The sequence below is a fragment of the Muscardinus avellanarius genome, assembly GCF_963383645.1.
Source record: "Muscardinus avellanarius genome assembly, chromosome: 11".
Classification (NCBI taxonomy): Eukaryota; Metazoa; Chordata; class Mammalia; order Rodentia; family Gliridae; genus Muscardinus; species Muscardinus avellanarius.
This window is the reverse complement of record NC_137797.1, coordinates 75,361,848-75,378,681: the sequence shown is the minus strand read 5'-3', so window position 1 is coordinate 75,378,681 and position 16,834 is coordinate 75,361,848. Positions and strand designations below refer to the sequence as shown.

The window sequence follows — 16,834 nt, the reverse complement described above, 5'->3', positions numbered from 1 at the left end:
ACTACTTTATTTTTTATTTTGAAACAGGATCTCTATAAGTTGCCCAGACTGGTCTCAAGCTCCCAAATACTGGAATTACAGGCATGTACTACCACATTTAGCATGATAGTAAAATTTGACTATCACACATTGCCTTCATATTGTTTATGCGCATGCACATATGCTAGGGATTTAACCCAAGGGCGTTCTACTTCCAACCTATATCCCTTGCTCTTTGTTGTTGTTGTTTTGAAACAGGGTCTCACTAGGTTGCTGAGAGCCTCACTTAAGTTACTTAGGCTGGCTTTGAACTTTCAATCCTCCTGTCTCAGCCTCCCAAGTCATACAGCCAGCACAGTTGGCTCATTTTAGAATATTTTAACATTTCCTATATATTATATAATGCCTTTATTTTTATCCTTTTTAGGTTAAATGCTCATTTTGAAGTGAATCCAGATTGTTCTGTTTCTCGAGCAGAAATGTATTCTGAATACCTCTCAACTTGTAGTAAATTAGCTCGTGGTGGAATCCTCACATCAACTGGATTTTATAAATGTCTTCGGTAGGATGCACAGTTCTCTAAATAAAATTAATTTATATCACAACACCTCTTGCCCTTTAGAAAAAATACCAAATATCTGTCTACTTTTAAATAACTACTACTTGAAATTTCATGAGTAAGTTATAGTACTGTGAAATTTTAAATAAAAGATAGTTTCAGAAATTACATCTTTTGTTTGTATTGGAATGTTAGATTTATTGAAAAAGAAAAAGAAGAAATTAAGGGATATTTTTCCTGTCTACTTTTACATGTTAAAAATTTTAGACCAAAACTTGAATAATGGTTTATAATTAATACTGTGTCTTAAAAATCAAGGCTTTTTGATATTTTGCCAGCATCACAAAATAGGTATTTTTAAACTAGTTACATATGGGATGAAATTGTTTAAAATTCAGTGACACTTAATGACTTTTTAAACTGGAGGATTAATCTACTTTTTTTTTATATTTGCTCCCCACTTTTGCAGAAAATAACTCTCTGAGTCATACTGGTTCATACATAAGTAGCCATGAATGTACTGCCAACTGCTTATTTAAACATTGTTAGAAGTCAGTGTTTTTGTTAGTGTGTTAGTTATCATTACTAACTGAATATGTATTATTTTACAGAACAGTCTTTTCAAATCATACAGTGAAGAGAGTAGAGGATTCCAGTAACAGTGGGCAGGCACATATTCATGTGGTAGGAGTAAAACGGAGGGCTATACCACTTCCCATTCAGATGTACTATCAGCAACAACCAGTTTCTACTCCTGTTGTTCGTGTTGATTCTGTTTCTGATGTATCTCCAACTCCTTCACCTGCAGGTATTAAGTTTTAGTGTGTTTTAAATATTACTATTATAGTAATGAAACTTAAATGAAAGATGTACATTATATACTTTCAAAATTTATAACCTTTAGCCAGGCGTGGTGGCGCACGCTTGTAATCCCAGCATTTGGGAGGCTGTGACTGGAGGATCATGGTTCTCAGACAGCCTCAGCTATTAAGTGAGGCCGTCTGCAACTTAGTGAGACCCTGTTTCAAAATAAAGAATAAAAAATAGGGCAGGGGGTATAGCTCGGAGGTTGAATGCCCCTGGGTTTCATCCCCAGACAAACAAAAATAAAAATAAAAAAAATTATAACTTTGCTTTATTTTTCCAGTAGTAGCATTTTCTTAGTTGGTCTCTTATTATATTCATATGAATCAAATTGTTGAATATTAACTTCTTAAATCTGTTTTCTCTTGTGATAAGTAAAATAATTGCTACTTGCAGCTTTTCAATCATTTCATTTAGAATTTTGAATATTTTCCCTATATTTTCAGGAATCCCTCATGGATCACAAACTATAGGAAATCATTTTCAGAGGACTCCTGTTACCAACCAATCTTCAAATTTGACTGCAACACAAATGTCTTTTCCAGTACAAGGTGTTCATACTATGGCACAGACTGTTTCAAGAATTCCACCAAATCCTTCAGTTCATACCCACCAGCAGCAAAATGCTTCAGTGACTGTCATTCAGAGTAAAGCTCCAATTCCTTGTGAAGTGGTTAAGGCTACAGTAATCCAGAATTCTGTACCCCAGACAACAGTTCCTGTTAGTATTGCTGTTGGAGGACCTGGACAGAATTCTGTGGTTCAGAATCATAGTACAGGACCACAACCTGTTACAGTCGTGAATTCTCAGACATTGCTTCACCATCCATCTGTAATACCACAGCCGTCTCCATTACATACAGTGGTACCAGGACAGATACCTTCAGGCACTCCTGTTACAGTAATTCAACAAGCTGTCCCCCAGAGTCATATATTTGGCAGAGTTCAGAACATACCAGCATGTACTTCTACAGTTTCACAGGGTCAACAGTTAATCACCACATCACCCCAGCCTGTGCAAACTTCATCTCAACAGACATCAGCTGGTAGCCAGCCGCAAGACACTGTTATCATAGCACCTCCACAATATGTAACAACTTCTGCATCTAATATTGTCTCAGCAACTTCAGTTCAGAATTTTCAGGTAGCTACAGGACAAATGGTTACTATTGCTGGTGTTCCAAGTCCACAACCCCCAAGGGTAGGGTTTCAGAATATTGCACCAAAACCTCTCCCTTCCCAGCAAGTTTCATCAACAGTGGTACAGCAGCCTATTCCACAATCACAGCAACCAACCCAACAGAGTGTAGTGATTGTCAGCCAGCCAGCTCAACAAGGTCAATCTTATGCACCAGCCATTCACCAAATTGTTCTTGCTAATCCAGCAGCTCTTCCAGCTGGTCAAACAGTTCAGTTAACTGGACAACCAAACATAACTCCATCTTCTTCACCATCTCCCGTCCCAGCAACTACTAACCAAGTCCCTACAGCCATGCCATCTTCTTCTACCCCTCAATCACAGGGACCACCTCCTACTGTCAGTCAAATGCTATCTGTGAAAAGACAACAACAGCAGCAGCATTCACCAGCACCCCCACCACAACAGGTACAGGTACAGGTTCAGCAACCACAAGTACAGATGCAAGTGCAACCTCAGCAAACAAACACAGGAGTTGGTCAACCTGCTTCTGGTGAGTCGAGTCTGATAAAACAGCTGCTGCTTCCAAAGCGTGGACCTTCAACTCCAGGTGGTAAGCTTATTCTCCCAGCACCACAAATTCCTCCCCCTAATAATGCAAGAGCTCCTAGCCCTCAGGTGGTCTATCAGGTGGCTAATAACCAAGCAGCTGGTTTTGGAGTACAGGGGCAAACTCCAGCTCAGCAGCTACTGGTTGGGCAGCAAAATGTTCAGTTGGTCCAAAGTGCAATGCCACCTACAGGAGGAGTACAAACTATGCCCATCTCGAACTTACAAATATTGCCAGGCCCACTGATCTCCAACAGCCCCGCAACCATTTTCCAAGGGACTTCTGGCAACCAGGTAACCATAACAGTTGTGCCAAATACAAGTTTTGCAACTGCAACTGTGAGTCAGGGAAATGCAACTCAGCTCATTGCTCCAGCAGGAATTACTATGAGCGGAACACAGGCAGGAGTTGGACTTCAGGTGCAAACGCTTCCAGCCACTCAAGCATCTCCAGCTGGACAATCGACATGTACTACTGCTACTCCCCCATTCAAAGGTGATAAAATAATTTGCCAAAAGGAGGAGGAAGCAAAGGAAGCAACAGGTTTACATGTTCATGAACGTAAAATTGAAGTCATGGAGAACCCGTCCTGCCGACGAGGAACCACAAACACCAGCAATGGGGATACAAAAGAAAATGAAATGCAGGTGGGAAGTCTTTTAAATGGAAGAAAGTACAGTGACTCAAGTCTACCTCCTTCAAACTCAGGGAAAATTCACAGTGAGGCTAATCAGTGCTCACTAATCAGTAACGGGCCATCATTAGAATTAGGTGAGAATGGAGCATATGGCAAACAGAACTCAGAACAAATGGACATGCAGGATATCAAGAGTGATTTGAAAAAACCCCTTGTTAATGGAATCTGTGATTTTGATAAAGGAGATGGTTCTCATTTAAGCAAAAACATTCCAAATCACAAAACTTCCAATCATGTAGGAAATGGTGAGATATCTCCAGTGGAACCACAAGAAACTTTAGATGCCACTCAGCAGGATACTGCCAAAGGTGATCAACTAGAAAGAATTTCTAATGGACCTATATTAACTTTGGGTGGTTTACCATCTATGGGCAGTATACAGGAGGCTTCAAATGTGGCAACACAGCAATTAAGTGGTACTGATTTGCCTAATGGACCTCTCACTTCAAGTTTGAATTCAGATGTGCCTCAGCAACGCCCAAGTGTAGTTGTCTCACCACATTCTACAACCTCTGTTATACAGGGGCATCAAATCATAGTTCCCCACTCAGGATCAAGAGTGTCCCATTCTCCTTCCCTATCATCTGATGTTCGGTCTACAAATGGCACAGCAGAATGCAAAACTGTAAAGAGGCCAGCAGAAGATAATGATAGGGAAATAGTTACAGGAATTCCTAATAAAGTAGGAGTTCGAATTGTTACAATCAGTGACCCCAACAATGCTGGCTGCAGTGCAACAATGGTTGCTGTGCCAGCAGGAGCAGATCCAAGCACTGTAGCTAAAGTAGCAATAGAAAGTGCTGTTCAGCAAAAGCAGCAGCAGCCACCATCATATGTACAGAATGTGGTCCCACAGGTAAGTCCTTCTACTGTCATATCTTATAAAATTCTGATCTGTAAATATGACTTTAGAGGGAAATGCAGTTTTTCTGTGCCTCACTTTGAGAAGTAATCGTGTCCACTTATACTTAAGCTGTTCTTTTTTCCTCTGGGTTTCTAATAAAAGTTTTCAATTGTGAAGTTTTGCACTTAATAAAAAGATTCCTTCAATTTTGTTGTAGACTGAAATTAGTAATTTCTTAGACCCAAACAGTTTCCAATCTAACATCTTTTGAAGAATTTAAAAAATGTTTCTTAGTCTCATTTTCAAGTTTACTGTGATAGTGATGGGGGCTTCCTAAGGGCACTTCAAATGAGGATTTCTATATTTGATGTTGTATTTCTCTTTGTGGACCTTTTAATATCCCCTTTAAAAAAAAAAAAGGATGACTCCTGTAAGAACTTTGCTTATATTATACTTATATAGTAAATTAATTTCCTTTATTCTTAAATATTGCTTCCTCTTTCAATTTTCTCAAATATTGATAGTCTTACTTTGTATTTTTTACTCCTTTGCTCTAATGTCATGCTTCTGATATTCCCTTTTTGAATTCCTACTATTCTATCTCTGCATACCCTAGTAGGAAATAAATGTATTTTCCAGGATCCATTCTACTGAATTCAGGATCCAGTCAGCCTGTAAAGATTTTTAAGAATAATTTTACATGCTTTTTTCACTGAAATGATGGGTTCACTTAACAGTTACCACCACTACTTCTGGATCACTTCTGTTTCTCTGTCTTCCTGATTAGTGCATAGCCAGTACCTTCTGTGACTATTGCCACCTCTACTTGCACTCTTCTGGCTTCAGTTTATTTTCTGTGCTTACAGTGATGAAAGCAGATATCTATGAGCACAGTTGGCATTAGTACCAAATCTAGGTATGGGTGACAGCAAAATTGAACTTGCAAGAACAAAAAGAAGAGTCCCTTGCTTTAGATAAGTTCTTCCACAAATACATATATTTCTTTATGTAAATGGGAATGGTTGGAGTATAATGGGATTTTAATTTATATATTCATATTGCTCAGACCTATTTCAAAGTAACTATATTGTCCATTCCTTAGTTGATACTATATACTTGTAATAATACTGAATGACCAGTAGAAAGTACTAAATTATTTTTACTCAAACGAGTTTTTACAAGTTGAAATTTTCACTTAAATAGTGTAATGTTGAATACATAGTAGATAGCCAATAAATTGAGTTTTTATTTTATTTTATTTTATTTATTTATTTATTTATTTTTTTTTTTTTTTTGCGGGTCTGGGGGTGGAACCCAGGGGCATTCGACCTCCGAGCTACACCTCCTGCCCTATTTTTTATTCTTTATTTTGAAACCGGGTCTCACTGAGTTGCGGAGGGCCTCACTAAGTAGTTGAGGCTGTCCGCAAACCACGATTCTCTGGTCTCAGCCTCCCAAATGCTGGGATTACAAGCGTGCGCCACCACGCCCGGCTGAGTTTTTATATTTAATAATTTTTCCATTCATCTTGATCATATGCTTGACTCCAAACTTTCCTCTTGGAGTCTGTTAGAATTGTAAATAATTATAATACACCAAGCCAAATTAGAGAAAAACTTCATTACTATGAAATTCTTTTGTTAACCCTCATTTTGTGTCTTTAATCTTCCAAAGTGGTTATAGTCAATAATGATATCTCAGTAACAAAGATGGGGATATGTGCTAGGGACTTTATACTAAAGCATTTTCTTATTTAATCCTCACAATCCTATTAGGTAAAATTTGTTATCACCCTACCATATTAGAGGTGAGGACTCAAGATGCTAAATAACTTGTCCATTATTCCAACTAATAGGAAGCATTGCCAGGATTGAAATCTAGTTATATTGAAACCAGAACTGATGCCCTTAACCCATTAACCTTTCTTTTCTCCACTATTCTAAAAGGTTTCTTTGTTGAGTTCTAGAAAGCCCTGTTATTATCATCCATTTTGATTATTTGAACTATTATGTGATAGGATATTAACTACAACTAAATGATTGTTTTAGGATATGCTAAAACTCTACTTAGCACATTTGTGATGTGCAGATGATTCAGTCTATTAACAGTACATTTTCTTTCTAATCTAAAAAATCTATACTAAACTATGATGCGCTCAGGAATATAGATTATTTAAAAGAGTTACACTAGTGGAAAAAGATGACACATTCATGTGATCACAGTTCTTGGGAGGTTGAGACAGGAGGTCACAAGTTCAATGCCAGCATGTAGTAACATAGCCAGACCCTGTTTCAAAAAACTAAAACAGCCAGGTGTGGTGGCACACATTTGTAATCCAGTCCTTAGGAAGCTGAGACAGGAGGTTTGTGCAGGTTTGAAGCCAGCCTCAGCTATTTAATGAGGCTCTCAGCAACTTAGTGAGACTCTTGTTTCTAGATAAAACATAAAAATAAGTCTGGGAGGATCGTCCAGAGGTAGAAAGCCCCTGGGTTCCATCCCCAGTATCACAAAAAAAGAAAAAGAAAAAAAGAAGAAGAAAAAAGAAACTAAAACAAGAGCTGGGTGTGGGTGTATAAGCCTGTAATTCCATTATTTGGGAGGCTGAGACAGGAGGAACACTGGTTTGAGGACAGCCTCAACAATGTAGCGAGATTTTAGAATCTAGGAAGACTCTATTTCCAAATAGAAAATAAAATAGTGCTAAAATAGGTGTAGCTCAGAGGTAGAATGACCCTAGATTCAGTCCCCAATACCACCAAATAAAATAGGGTTGGGGGTATAGCTCAGAAATACATCATTAAGTTCAATCTCCAGTACTACAAGTGTGCACCATCACACCCAGCTTGTATTAATTTCATTATGGAACAATAGCAAGTAAAAGAAGAATATATATGAAAAGTGATAAAACCTTAGACGTCGTATAAGTAGGATTTAGCTATGCAGTTTATGTAAATACAAAATAAGTTGTACCTATTTCAAGGCAAATTTCTTTATTTGTAACTGCTTATTTTAAAGCTGTTATATTTGCATGTTCACATACAATTTACAAGATGCCATTTTCAGATACCCATACCCTTATTGAATATTTATGCATTGATATCTGCTGGATGCAGAAAACTAGGCTAACATATTGAAAACAAGTTAATAAAAAATGAAAAACACTTATAAATGCTTACCAAATGACATTTCCACATCATGCATGTTAAACATACCTGTGTCTGTCGATCCTATGATCTAGTAACTTGTCAAATTCTTCTTTGTAGAAACAAATTTAAAGCTGGGCATGGTGGTACACACTTGAAATCCCAGCATTTGGGGGGCTGAGACAAGAGGATTGTGGTTTGCATACAGCCTCAGCTACTTAGTGAGGCCCTTTGCAACTCAGTGAGACCCTGTTTCAAAATAAATAATAAAAAATAAGGCTGGGGGCTGTAGCTCAGAGGTAGAATGCTCCTGGGTTCCATCCTCAGGCCCCCCCCCCCAAAAAAAAAAGTTTACCTAAGGATATACCTGTTTAAAGTATTTTTATATATGCCTTGCCTTATTTCCTCATTCTCCACAGGTGAATCATTGCTGGTGTATTGCTGTGTAACATTAAATATTGATTTTTTTGGTACCTTCCTTTTTTTAATAACAAGCTTGAGAAATTTACTCAACCCTTTAGAAAACAGATCAGTAGCCTCAAGGGGGCAGCATTTAGTCATAGAAGATAATTTTAGCGAGAGCCACAAGAATATAATTTCATTGTTTTTGTTTGTTGGTTGGTACTGGGTATTTAACCCAGGGGTATTTTACATCTGAACTACATCCCCAGCTCTATTTTATTTTTTTATTTTAAAGTGCAGTCTTACTAAATTGCTAAGGATTTCATTAATTACCTGGTGCTGGCCTCAAACCTTTGGTCCTCTGTCTCAGTACTGAGATTATAGCCATGTACCACCCTATCTAGCTCATTGTATTTTTTTTAATGAATCTCTTCAGTTGTATAGAGCGTAGCACATTATAAAAACTAAGAAATGCATTATGACTAAATAAAACTTATTGCTTATATTTCTATGTGTTCTTATAAGATAGATTTAATATATATTGATTGTATAGATTTATGCTTAACAAGAGGGAAAACTTGGTAGAGGGTTGTAGCTCTTATCTGAAATGCTGGGGACCAAATATGTTTCAGATTTGGAGCTTTTCCCCCCAATATTTTGGATCATTTACATAGCTGTACTGAGATATCTTGGAGATAGGACCCAAGTCTAAACACAAAATTTATTTATGTATGTTTCATATATACTCATAGCCTGCAGGTGATTTTGTGCTATTTTTAGTAATTTTACATGTGAAACTAAGTTTCATGGTGGAGTTTTCTGCTTTTCCTGTTATATCAGCACGCAAAAAATTTCATATGAGCCAGATGATGGAGTACACTTGTAATCCCAGTAGAAGAGGAGGCAGAGACAGTAGGAGCACAGGTTCATGGCCATCCTCAACAACTTAGTGAGGTCTTCTGCAACTTAGGGAGACCCTGTTACAAAATAAAAAGTAAAATAGGATTGGAAGTGTACCTCAGGTAACAGTGTGCCTGGATTCAATCTCCAGTACCACATATACACACACACACACACACACACACACACACACACACACACACACAATTGAGATGTGGGAATTCCAGTTTTTAATTCCAATTACTAATCCAGATTTTCAGATTAGTAATTTTCTTGAACCTGTAGTTTAACAAAATGAGAGAATATTAGAGCTGAAAGGAAGAGTCTTTGAAATTACATTTTGCAAAGCCTTCATTTTTAAGAGTTAAAGTGACTTGTCTACATTCATAATTTTTTTCACTGATTTCAGTTACTGTCTCAGTTCTGTTCCATAAAGATCTATACATTTAGACTAAGTGTAATCTCTTTTACATGGCATTAAGAGTAAATCTAATTTTTGTTCCTTACACGGGCTTGAAGATATCTCTCCTAAACTCACCTTTTCTTTAAAATACACTTCACAGTGCGGGGTGGTAGCACAGGCTACCCAGTATTTGGGAGGCTGAGACAGGAGGATCATGGTTCGAAGACATTCTCGGCTACTACTTAGTGAGGCCCTTTGCAACGCAGTGAGACCCTGCTTCAAAATAAAAAATAAAAAATAGGGCTAGGGTTGTAGCTCGGAGGTAGAATGCCACTGGTTCCATCCCCAGTACTGCAAAAAAAAGGGGGGGGGGCTGGAAGTGTAGCTTAGAGATAGAATGCCCCTGGGGTTCATACTCAGCACTGCTGAAAAGAAAACAAAAAACAAAAAACAAAGTCAATCTATTCTCAACCAGAATTTTTAGCAGTAATAAAATACTGTGTTTTATTCTACCGGCATATTTTGAAAAAATAGTCAGTTGAGGTAAATAGGATGCTGAATGAACCAAACACCATGAGTTCTGAAAGTCTAATTCAAGTTAACTAGTAAAGTGTATTTACTATTTATTGGCACTGGGGATTGAACCCAGAGGAATTTTATCTCTGAGCTACACATCCAGCCTGATTTTATTTCTTATTTGGGAACAGGGCCTTGCTAGGTTACTAAGAGCTTAAGTTGCTGAGGCCCGCTTCAATTTGGCAATCCTGTCTCTGCTTCCCAAGGACTGGGATTACAAGCATGTGCCATAATGCCTGGCTAGTGAAGTGTATTTTATTTTATTTTATTTATTTTTGTGGTACTGGGGATGGAACCTAGAGGCATTCTACTTCCAGGCTACACCCCCTAGCCCCCCACCCTTTTTCCCCCCAGTACTGGGATGGAACCCAGGGGCATTTTACCTCCAAGCTACACCCCTAGCTGGCTCTATTTTTTTTTTTCTTCTTTGAGACAGGGTTCCACTAAGTTGCAGAAGATCTCACTAAGTAGCTGAAGCTGGCCCAAACCCCTATCCTCTTGTCTCAGCCTCCCAAATATGGGATTACAAGCATGTACCACCATGCCCAGCCTTTGTTAGTTTTTATAACACAGACTGAGTAAAATTTACTCTTATGCAAAGGTTTTTAAAATAAAATATCAATAAGAAAGTAAATATTTAAGGATATCAGAGTATTGTCAGCATTGTCTAGAATATTTAGTCATAATTTACTCTTGAAAAAATGACAAAAGAAAACAAGATTATGATTAAACAAAAACAATACTTTTTTCCAAAATATAAAACTGCTATATTTACTAATGTTTTTAGTTAATTTTACATTACAAAAGAAACCAGGATTGTTTCACATCTTTTGTATGATTTTATATTTCTAGACATTCCTAAAGTTACACGTTTTTCTTTTTCTGTTTTTTTTTTTTTTCTGTCATGGGATGGAACCCAGGGACATTCTACCTCCAAGCTACACTCCCAGTCCTATTTTTCAGTCAAAAACAGGGTCTCATTGAGTTGCAAAGGGCCTTACAAAGTAGCTGAGGCTGTCTTTGAACTGCGATCCTCTGGTCTGAACCTCCCAATGTATTACAAGCATGCGCCACCACACCTGGCTCACCTTTTCCACTTTGGTTAAAAAAACAACAACAACTATAATGTTAAAAAATAGCCAGTTCTCCCTCAGTAGAACAATGATAAAGAATACTCTTTAAGAGCTGGTCATTAAAAGAAAAAATCTATGAAAGCTGCTTTTACATTTGTGTTTGAATAATGGCTATGGTCAATGTTTTGGCCCTTCCTAATAAATGATAATATTCAGAGAAAGTAAACTTTTGCATGGTAGAAGATACCTATCTTTCATTCTTGTGCAAAATACGTAATTCTTAAAATATGATTAATTTAATTGGTGCTTTCAAAAATGTTACAAAAGTAGAGCCAGGAAACCCTTGTCTGTCTATAACTCAGTTTCAAACATTATCAACATTTTATCATTCTGGTTTTATCTATTTCCTACCAACATTTTTTTTTTCAGGAGTACTTTAAAGCAATCCCAAACACTACTTCATTTCACTCTCTCTATTTATTTTAGCATATATTTGACGATGCATATATACCTCAGTGTATATAGACTTTTAAATAACATAGTACCAAATTATACCTAATAAAGGCAGTATTTTAAAGTATTACCCGATACCCAGTTTATGTTAAAGGTTCTCCAATTGTTTGTAATTAGGATCTCAAAATTTTCTACAGATTGTATCTGGTTAATGTGTCTTTTACCTATTCTTAGCATCTTGGATTTACTTCAGTTATCCTTGCTACATCTTTCGCCACATCACTCAGTAATATTTGAGATGAAAGTAATGAATAATTAGAACTTCCTAGACTTCAGTGCATTCAGGAAACAAATTGACTAGAGTTTACTTTTTTTGGATAATATGCCAAGTACTGTGTTATCTTCCCTATTTCTTTGACACTCTTCCCCCATCCTCCTAAGTCTTCTTTCTTGCCATTTCATTTTCATAGACTGGCAGATCTGTGTTTCTAGTATTAACTTCTATGGATAGACAGTTGTAGCTCACCTATCACTGTCCTCAAACTGAAGTCATCTTTTCTCTAAAATATGTTTTTCATTTCCTAAGATCACAATAATATGGTTCCCCTCTATTATCACAAGAACAATAAAAACAGTTACTGAGAATCTAGAGTGGTCTCTTTGTAGATTCTTTAGTTTTCCCATCATCCATAAATTTAATTTTTTTGTGTGTGATACTGGAGATTGAACCCAGGGACATTTTACCTCTGAGCTACAGCCCCAGCCCTATTTTTTATTTTTTATTTTGAAACAGGGTCTCACAAAGTTGCAAAGGGCCTCACTAAGTAACTTAGGCTGTCTGTGAACCACGGTCCTCCTGCATCAGCCTCCTAAATGCTGAGATTACAAGTGTGTGTCACCATGCCCAACTAAATTAAATTTTTATACATTATAGATAATAAAACTGAGGATCGGAGAGAGTAATTAAGTTCCCCAGGTTACATGACTAATTAAAAAACGATTGAAAATGTGAGTTCTAATTGTCAAGTTGGAAGATCCTCTTGCTATCCATGATATCTTTACTATTCTAAAATGTTTATCACAAATATATATGTTCTCTAACAATTATAAACATTTTAAAGGTGAGAAACTATTATGCAAATAACTTCAATCATACCTGCAAAAGTGGATTTTTCCACTAGAGATTAGATCAAAAGTTCTTATGACTTCTCATTTCTGATACAAACTTTTTCTTTAAAAATTTTATTCTCTTCCTGCTTTCATTTATATGATTTAATAGCCTTATTTTTGTGTGTGTCTTTTACTAATTGTAGGTTTTAATCAGAGGTTCCCAAAAGTTTTTTTGGGGTGTGTGTGTGTGTGTGTGTGTGTGTGTGTGTGTGTGTGTTACTGGGGATTCAACCCAGGGGCTTTCTGACACTGAGCTACACCCCCAGCCCTATTTTTAATTCTTTCTTTTGAAACAGGGTCTCACTAAGTTGTAGAGGCCTCTCTAAGTAGTTGACGCTGGAGGCCTCACTAAGTTTCTGAGGCTGGCCGCAATCCTGCTATCCTCCTGTCTCAGCCTCCAAGTACTGAAATTGCAAGTGTATGCCCCCATGCCCAGCTCAAAAATTTTAACTTAGTATTTCTATCTATTCTGAATATTACCTTACAAATGAACAAGTATATTCAATATCTTCTCCAAGTCTTTTTCTTTTTTTCTTTTTATTTACTTTGGTGTGTGTGTGTTTGTGTGTGTTGGGAGGGGGATTACTGGGGATGGAACCCAGGGCCATTCTACCTCTGAGCTACAACCCTAGCCCTATTTTATTTTTTCTTTTGTAAAAAGGTCTCACTAAATTGCAGAGGACCTCACTAAGTAGCTGAGGCTGGCCACAAACTTAGATCTTTCTATCTCGGCCTCCCAAGTGCTGGGATTACAAGCGTGTGCCACCACGCCCAGCTTCCAAATCTTAATTTATTGCCTTTAAATAGTGCTTGAAAATGGTGTGGAAATGTCTCTATAAAAATCCATTACTACTTTTCCTTTCATGGTATTTCAAGAAAATGTATTAAGCTAAAATTATTTTAAGCTACATTAAATTAATTAGAATAAGAAAGAAAGGAATGAGTTATAGAAAAAATAACATAGGACATATTTTAAAGACTTTGCTCTACAATATAAACTCTTGTTTTATCCTTCAAAAGCTATTAACAATTTCAAAAACTAAATTATTCAACATTGTATTGTAAATTAGTTACTATTTATGATATTTTATATGGTTATATCTTTTTTTTTTTTTTTTTTTTTGGTGGTACTGGGATTCCTGGAAAAAAAGCCTTCTATCTCTGGGCTATACTTCCAGACCTATTTTTTATATTTTTATTTGGAAACAGGGTCTCTTAAGTCAGCGAGGCTGGCTTCAAACCTGCATGATCCTCCTGCCTCTGCCTCCCAAACTCGGGGATTACAAGCATGCGCCACCATGCCCGGCTATTCTTTATTTTGAAACAGGGTCTCACTAAGTTGAGGAGGGCCTCACTGATTAGCTGAGGCTGTCCAAAAACTGCAATCTTCCTGTCTCAGCCTCTCGAATGCTGGGATTACAAGCGTGCGGCACCATGCCTGGCTCCTAAAAATCTTAATACAGTCTACGTTCCATGTCTGTAGATTACACATCCATGAATTTAATCAACCTTGAATTAAAAAAAAATAAGCAAAAATGTGTCTAAATTGAACACGTATTCTTTTCTTGTCATTATTTTTTAGACAATACAGTATAATGATTGTTTACTTAGCATTTATATTGTATTGGGTATTATAAGTACTAGAAATGACAAAACAAACAGGATATATATATAGGTTATATACAATTATATTGCCATTTTATATTAGGGACTAAGTATCTGTATATATTTGTATCTGTGGGCTTACTAGAATCAAAACCCAATAGCTTTCAAAGGTCAATTATATATATATTTGACAATTGTAGCACAATGTGTGATCTTACTCTGTGGTTTCATATTAAATAAAATTATCTTTATAAATATCCTTGTAAAAATTATAAATATCCTTGTAAAAATAATCTTTTAAAGATATTAACAAAATTATGAAATGTAAATTTCATATTAGAAATGCTAAGCTGTTATCATCAAACTTATATAAGACTGTACTATAAAATAGTATTGTTTTTCAGTATCATGTCACAAACTCTGTTTGTGCTTTTTCACAGAACACTCCTATGCCACCTTCACCAGCTGTACAAGTGCAGGGCCAGCCTAACAGTTCTCAGCCTTCTCCATTCAGTGCATCCAGTCAACATGCAGATCCAATGAGAAAACCTGGGCAGAACTTCATGTGTCTGTGGCAGTCTTGTAAAAAGTAAATGGCAGTTTTATTTGATATACAAAACTGGTCTTTGTTTTAGAATGCTTTCATATTTAAATTTATAAAAATTTTCTTTTGAAACCACTAGCTTTTAGCAAAAATGTTTTATATTAGGATATATATTTGTGTGATGTTTTAAGAAATTTATATAAATGGTGGAAAGAACGTCATTGCTTAATGGTGGGTTCTTAGGGAATATGATTCACAATTAGTTTTTAATAGAAGAAAATCAGTAAATTTGAATATAAAAAAGTTTAAAGATTAGTTGAATTTAGTGGCAGCCATGCAATTTCTTTATTGCTGTAGTAATAATCTGTTAGAGAATAACTTGTTTTGGCTTGGAAGTGTTGGCCATGGTTGTAATCCCAGCACTTGGAAGGCTGAGACAGGAGGATTGCAGGTTTACAGACCACCTCACCAACTTACTGAGGCCTTCAATAACTTAGTGAGACCCTGTTTCAAAAGTGAAAAACAAAATGGGCTGGGTGTATAGTTCAGAGGGTAGAATGCCTCTGGATTCAATTATCAGTATGATAGAGGAAGGAAGTAAGTTTTGGATGTTCACCCCGGTAGAGGTGTGTGTGTGTGTGTGTGTGTGTGTGTGTTTTGATTGAACCTGGTAGGGGTGTGTGTGTGTGTGTGTGTGTGTGTGTGTGTGGTGATTGAACCTGGTAGGGGTGTGTGTGTGTGTGTGTGTGTGTGTGTGTGTCTGTGTGTGGTGATTGAACCCAGAGGGGTGTGTGTGTGTGTGTGTGTGTGTGTGTGTGTTGGTGGTGGTGATTGAACCCAGAGGTATTCTACCACCAAGATATACCCTAGCCTTATTTTTTATTCTTTATTTTGAAACAGGGTCTCACTAAGTTGCAGAGGGCCTCACTATGTAGCTGAGACTGGCTATGTAACTGCGTCCCTGTCTCAGCCTCCCAAGTACTGGGATTACAAGCATATTCCACCATACCCAGCTTTTAGTTTTATTGTGAAACAGGGTCTTAACTAGATTGATGAGCGTCTCACTACTTGCTGAGGCTGTCCTTAAACCTGCAATCTTCCCATCTCAGCCTCCCATGTACTGGGAATACAGGTGTACACCATCATGCCCATCCCTTATAATTGTTTTTAAAGATATATCATCTCATAATTTAATTACAAAGATGAACAGCAGTTAGAACTGAACTTCATATGGACGTATCATTATACCCAAGGGCCACACTTTACATTAAGATTCACTCCTGATATTGTACATTCTATGTGTCTTAACAAAAGTATGGCTAGTCATGGTGATGCACACCTGTAATCCCAGTACTTGGAGGACTAAGATCGGAGGATCACAGGTTTGAGGACAGCCTCAGCAAGTAATGAGACTCTCAACAACCTTGTGAGACAGGCTGTTTCAAAATAAAAATTAAATTGAGCTGGGGGTGTAGCTCAGAGGTAGAATGCCCCTGGGTTTCGTTTCCAGTACCACACACACACACACACACACACACACACACACACACACACGTATGATGGCATGTATCACTATTAAATACTATACGGAATAGCTTTATTGTCTTAAAAATATTTTGTGTTCTGCCTCTATCCCTCTCTTTTTCCAACTTTTTTATCCCTTCCCTTTTCTAATTCTTATTTTTCAATGTTAAACATCTTTAATTATGATTATTTTTCATCTTTGAAGTAACTGCTCATTTCATTTGCTCTTTATTATCCTTTCTGTAAACTTATATTTCTGTGTATTAAGAATATTATATATATATGCCAACTCATTTATCTTGAGACTTGAACTATATTTTGCTATGTAGAATTTAAATCTTTTAACAGTT

At 36.9% G+C, this 16,834-nt stretch overlaps 1 protein-coding gene across 1 annotated transcript in view; it reads left to right on the top strand.

Moving 5' to 3' along the window:
- The window catches only part of ARID2 (AT-rich interaction domain 2), a gene marked incomplete at both ends in the record, with an annotated part of 187,563 nt that overhangs the window by 141,633 nt on the left and 29,096 nt on the right, over nucleotides 1–16,834 (top strand). The window contains 4 exons of the mRNA XM_080705952.1: nucleotides 407–541; nucleotides 1,150–1,346; nucleotides 1,849–4,703; nucleotides 14,857–15,005. Of these exons, the coding sequence (XP_080562078.1) occupies nucleotides 407–541; nucleotides 1,150–1,346; nucleotides 1,849–4,703; nucleotides 14,857–15,005 (3,336 nt within the window). The remainder of the gene's footprint in view (nucleotides 1–406; nucleotides 542–1,149; nucleotides 1,347–1,848; nucleotides 4,704–14,856; nucleotides 15,006–16,834) is intronic.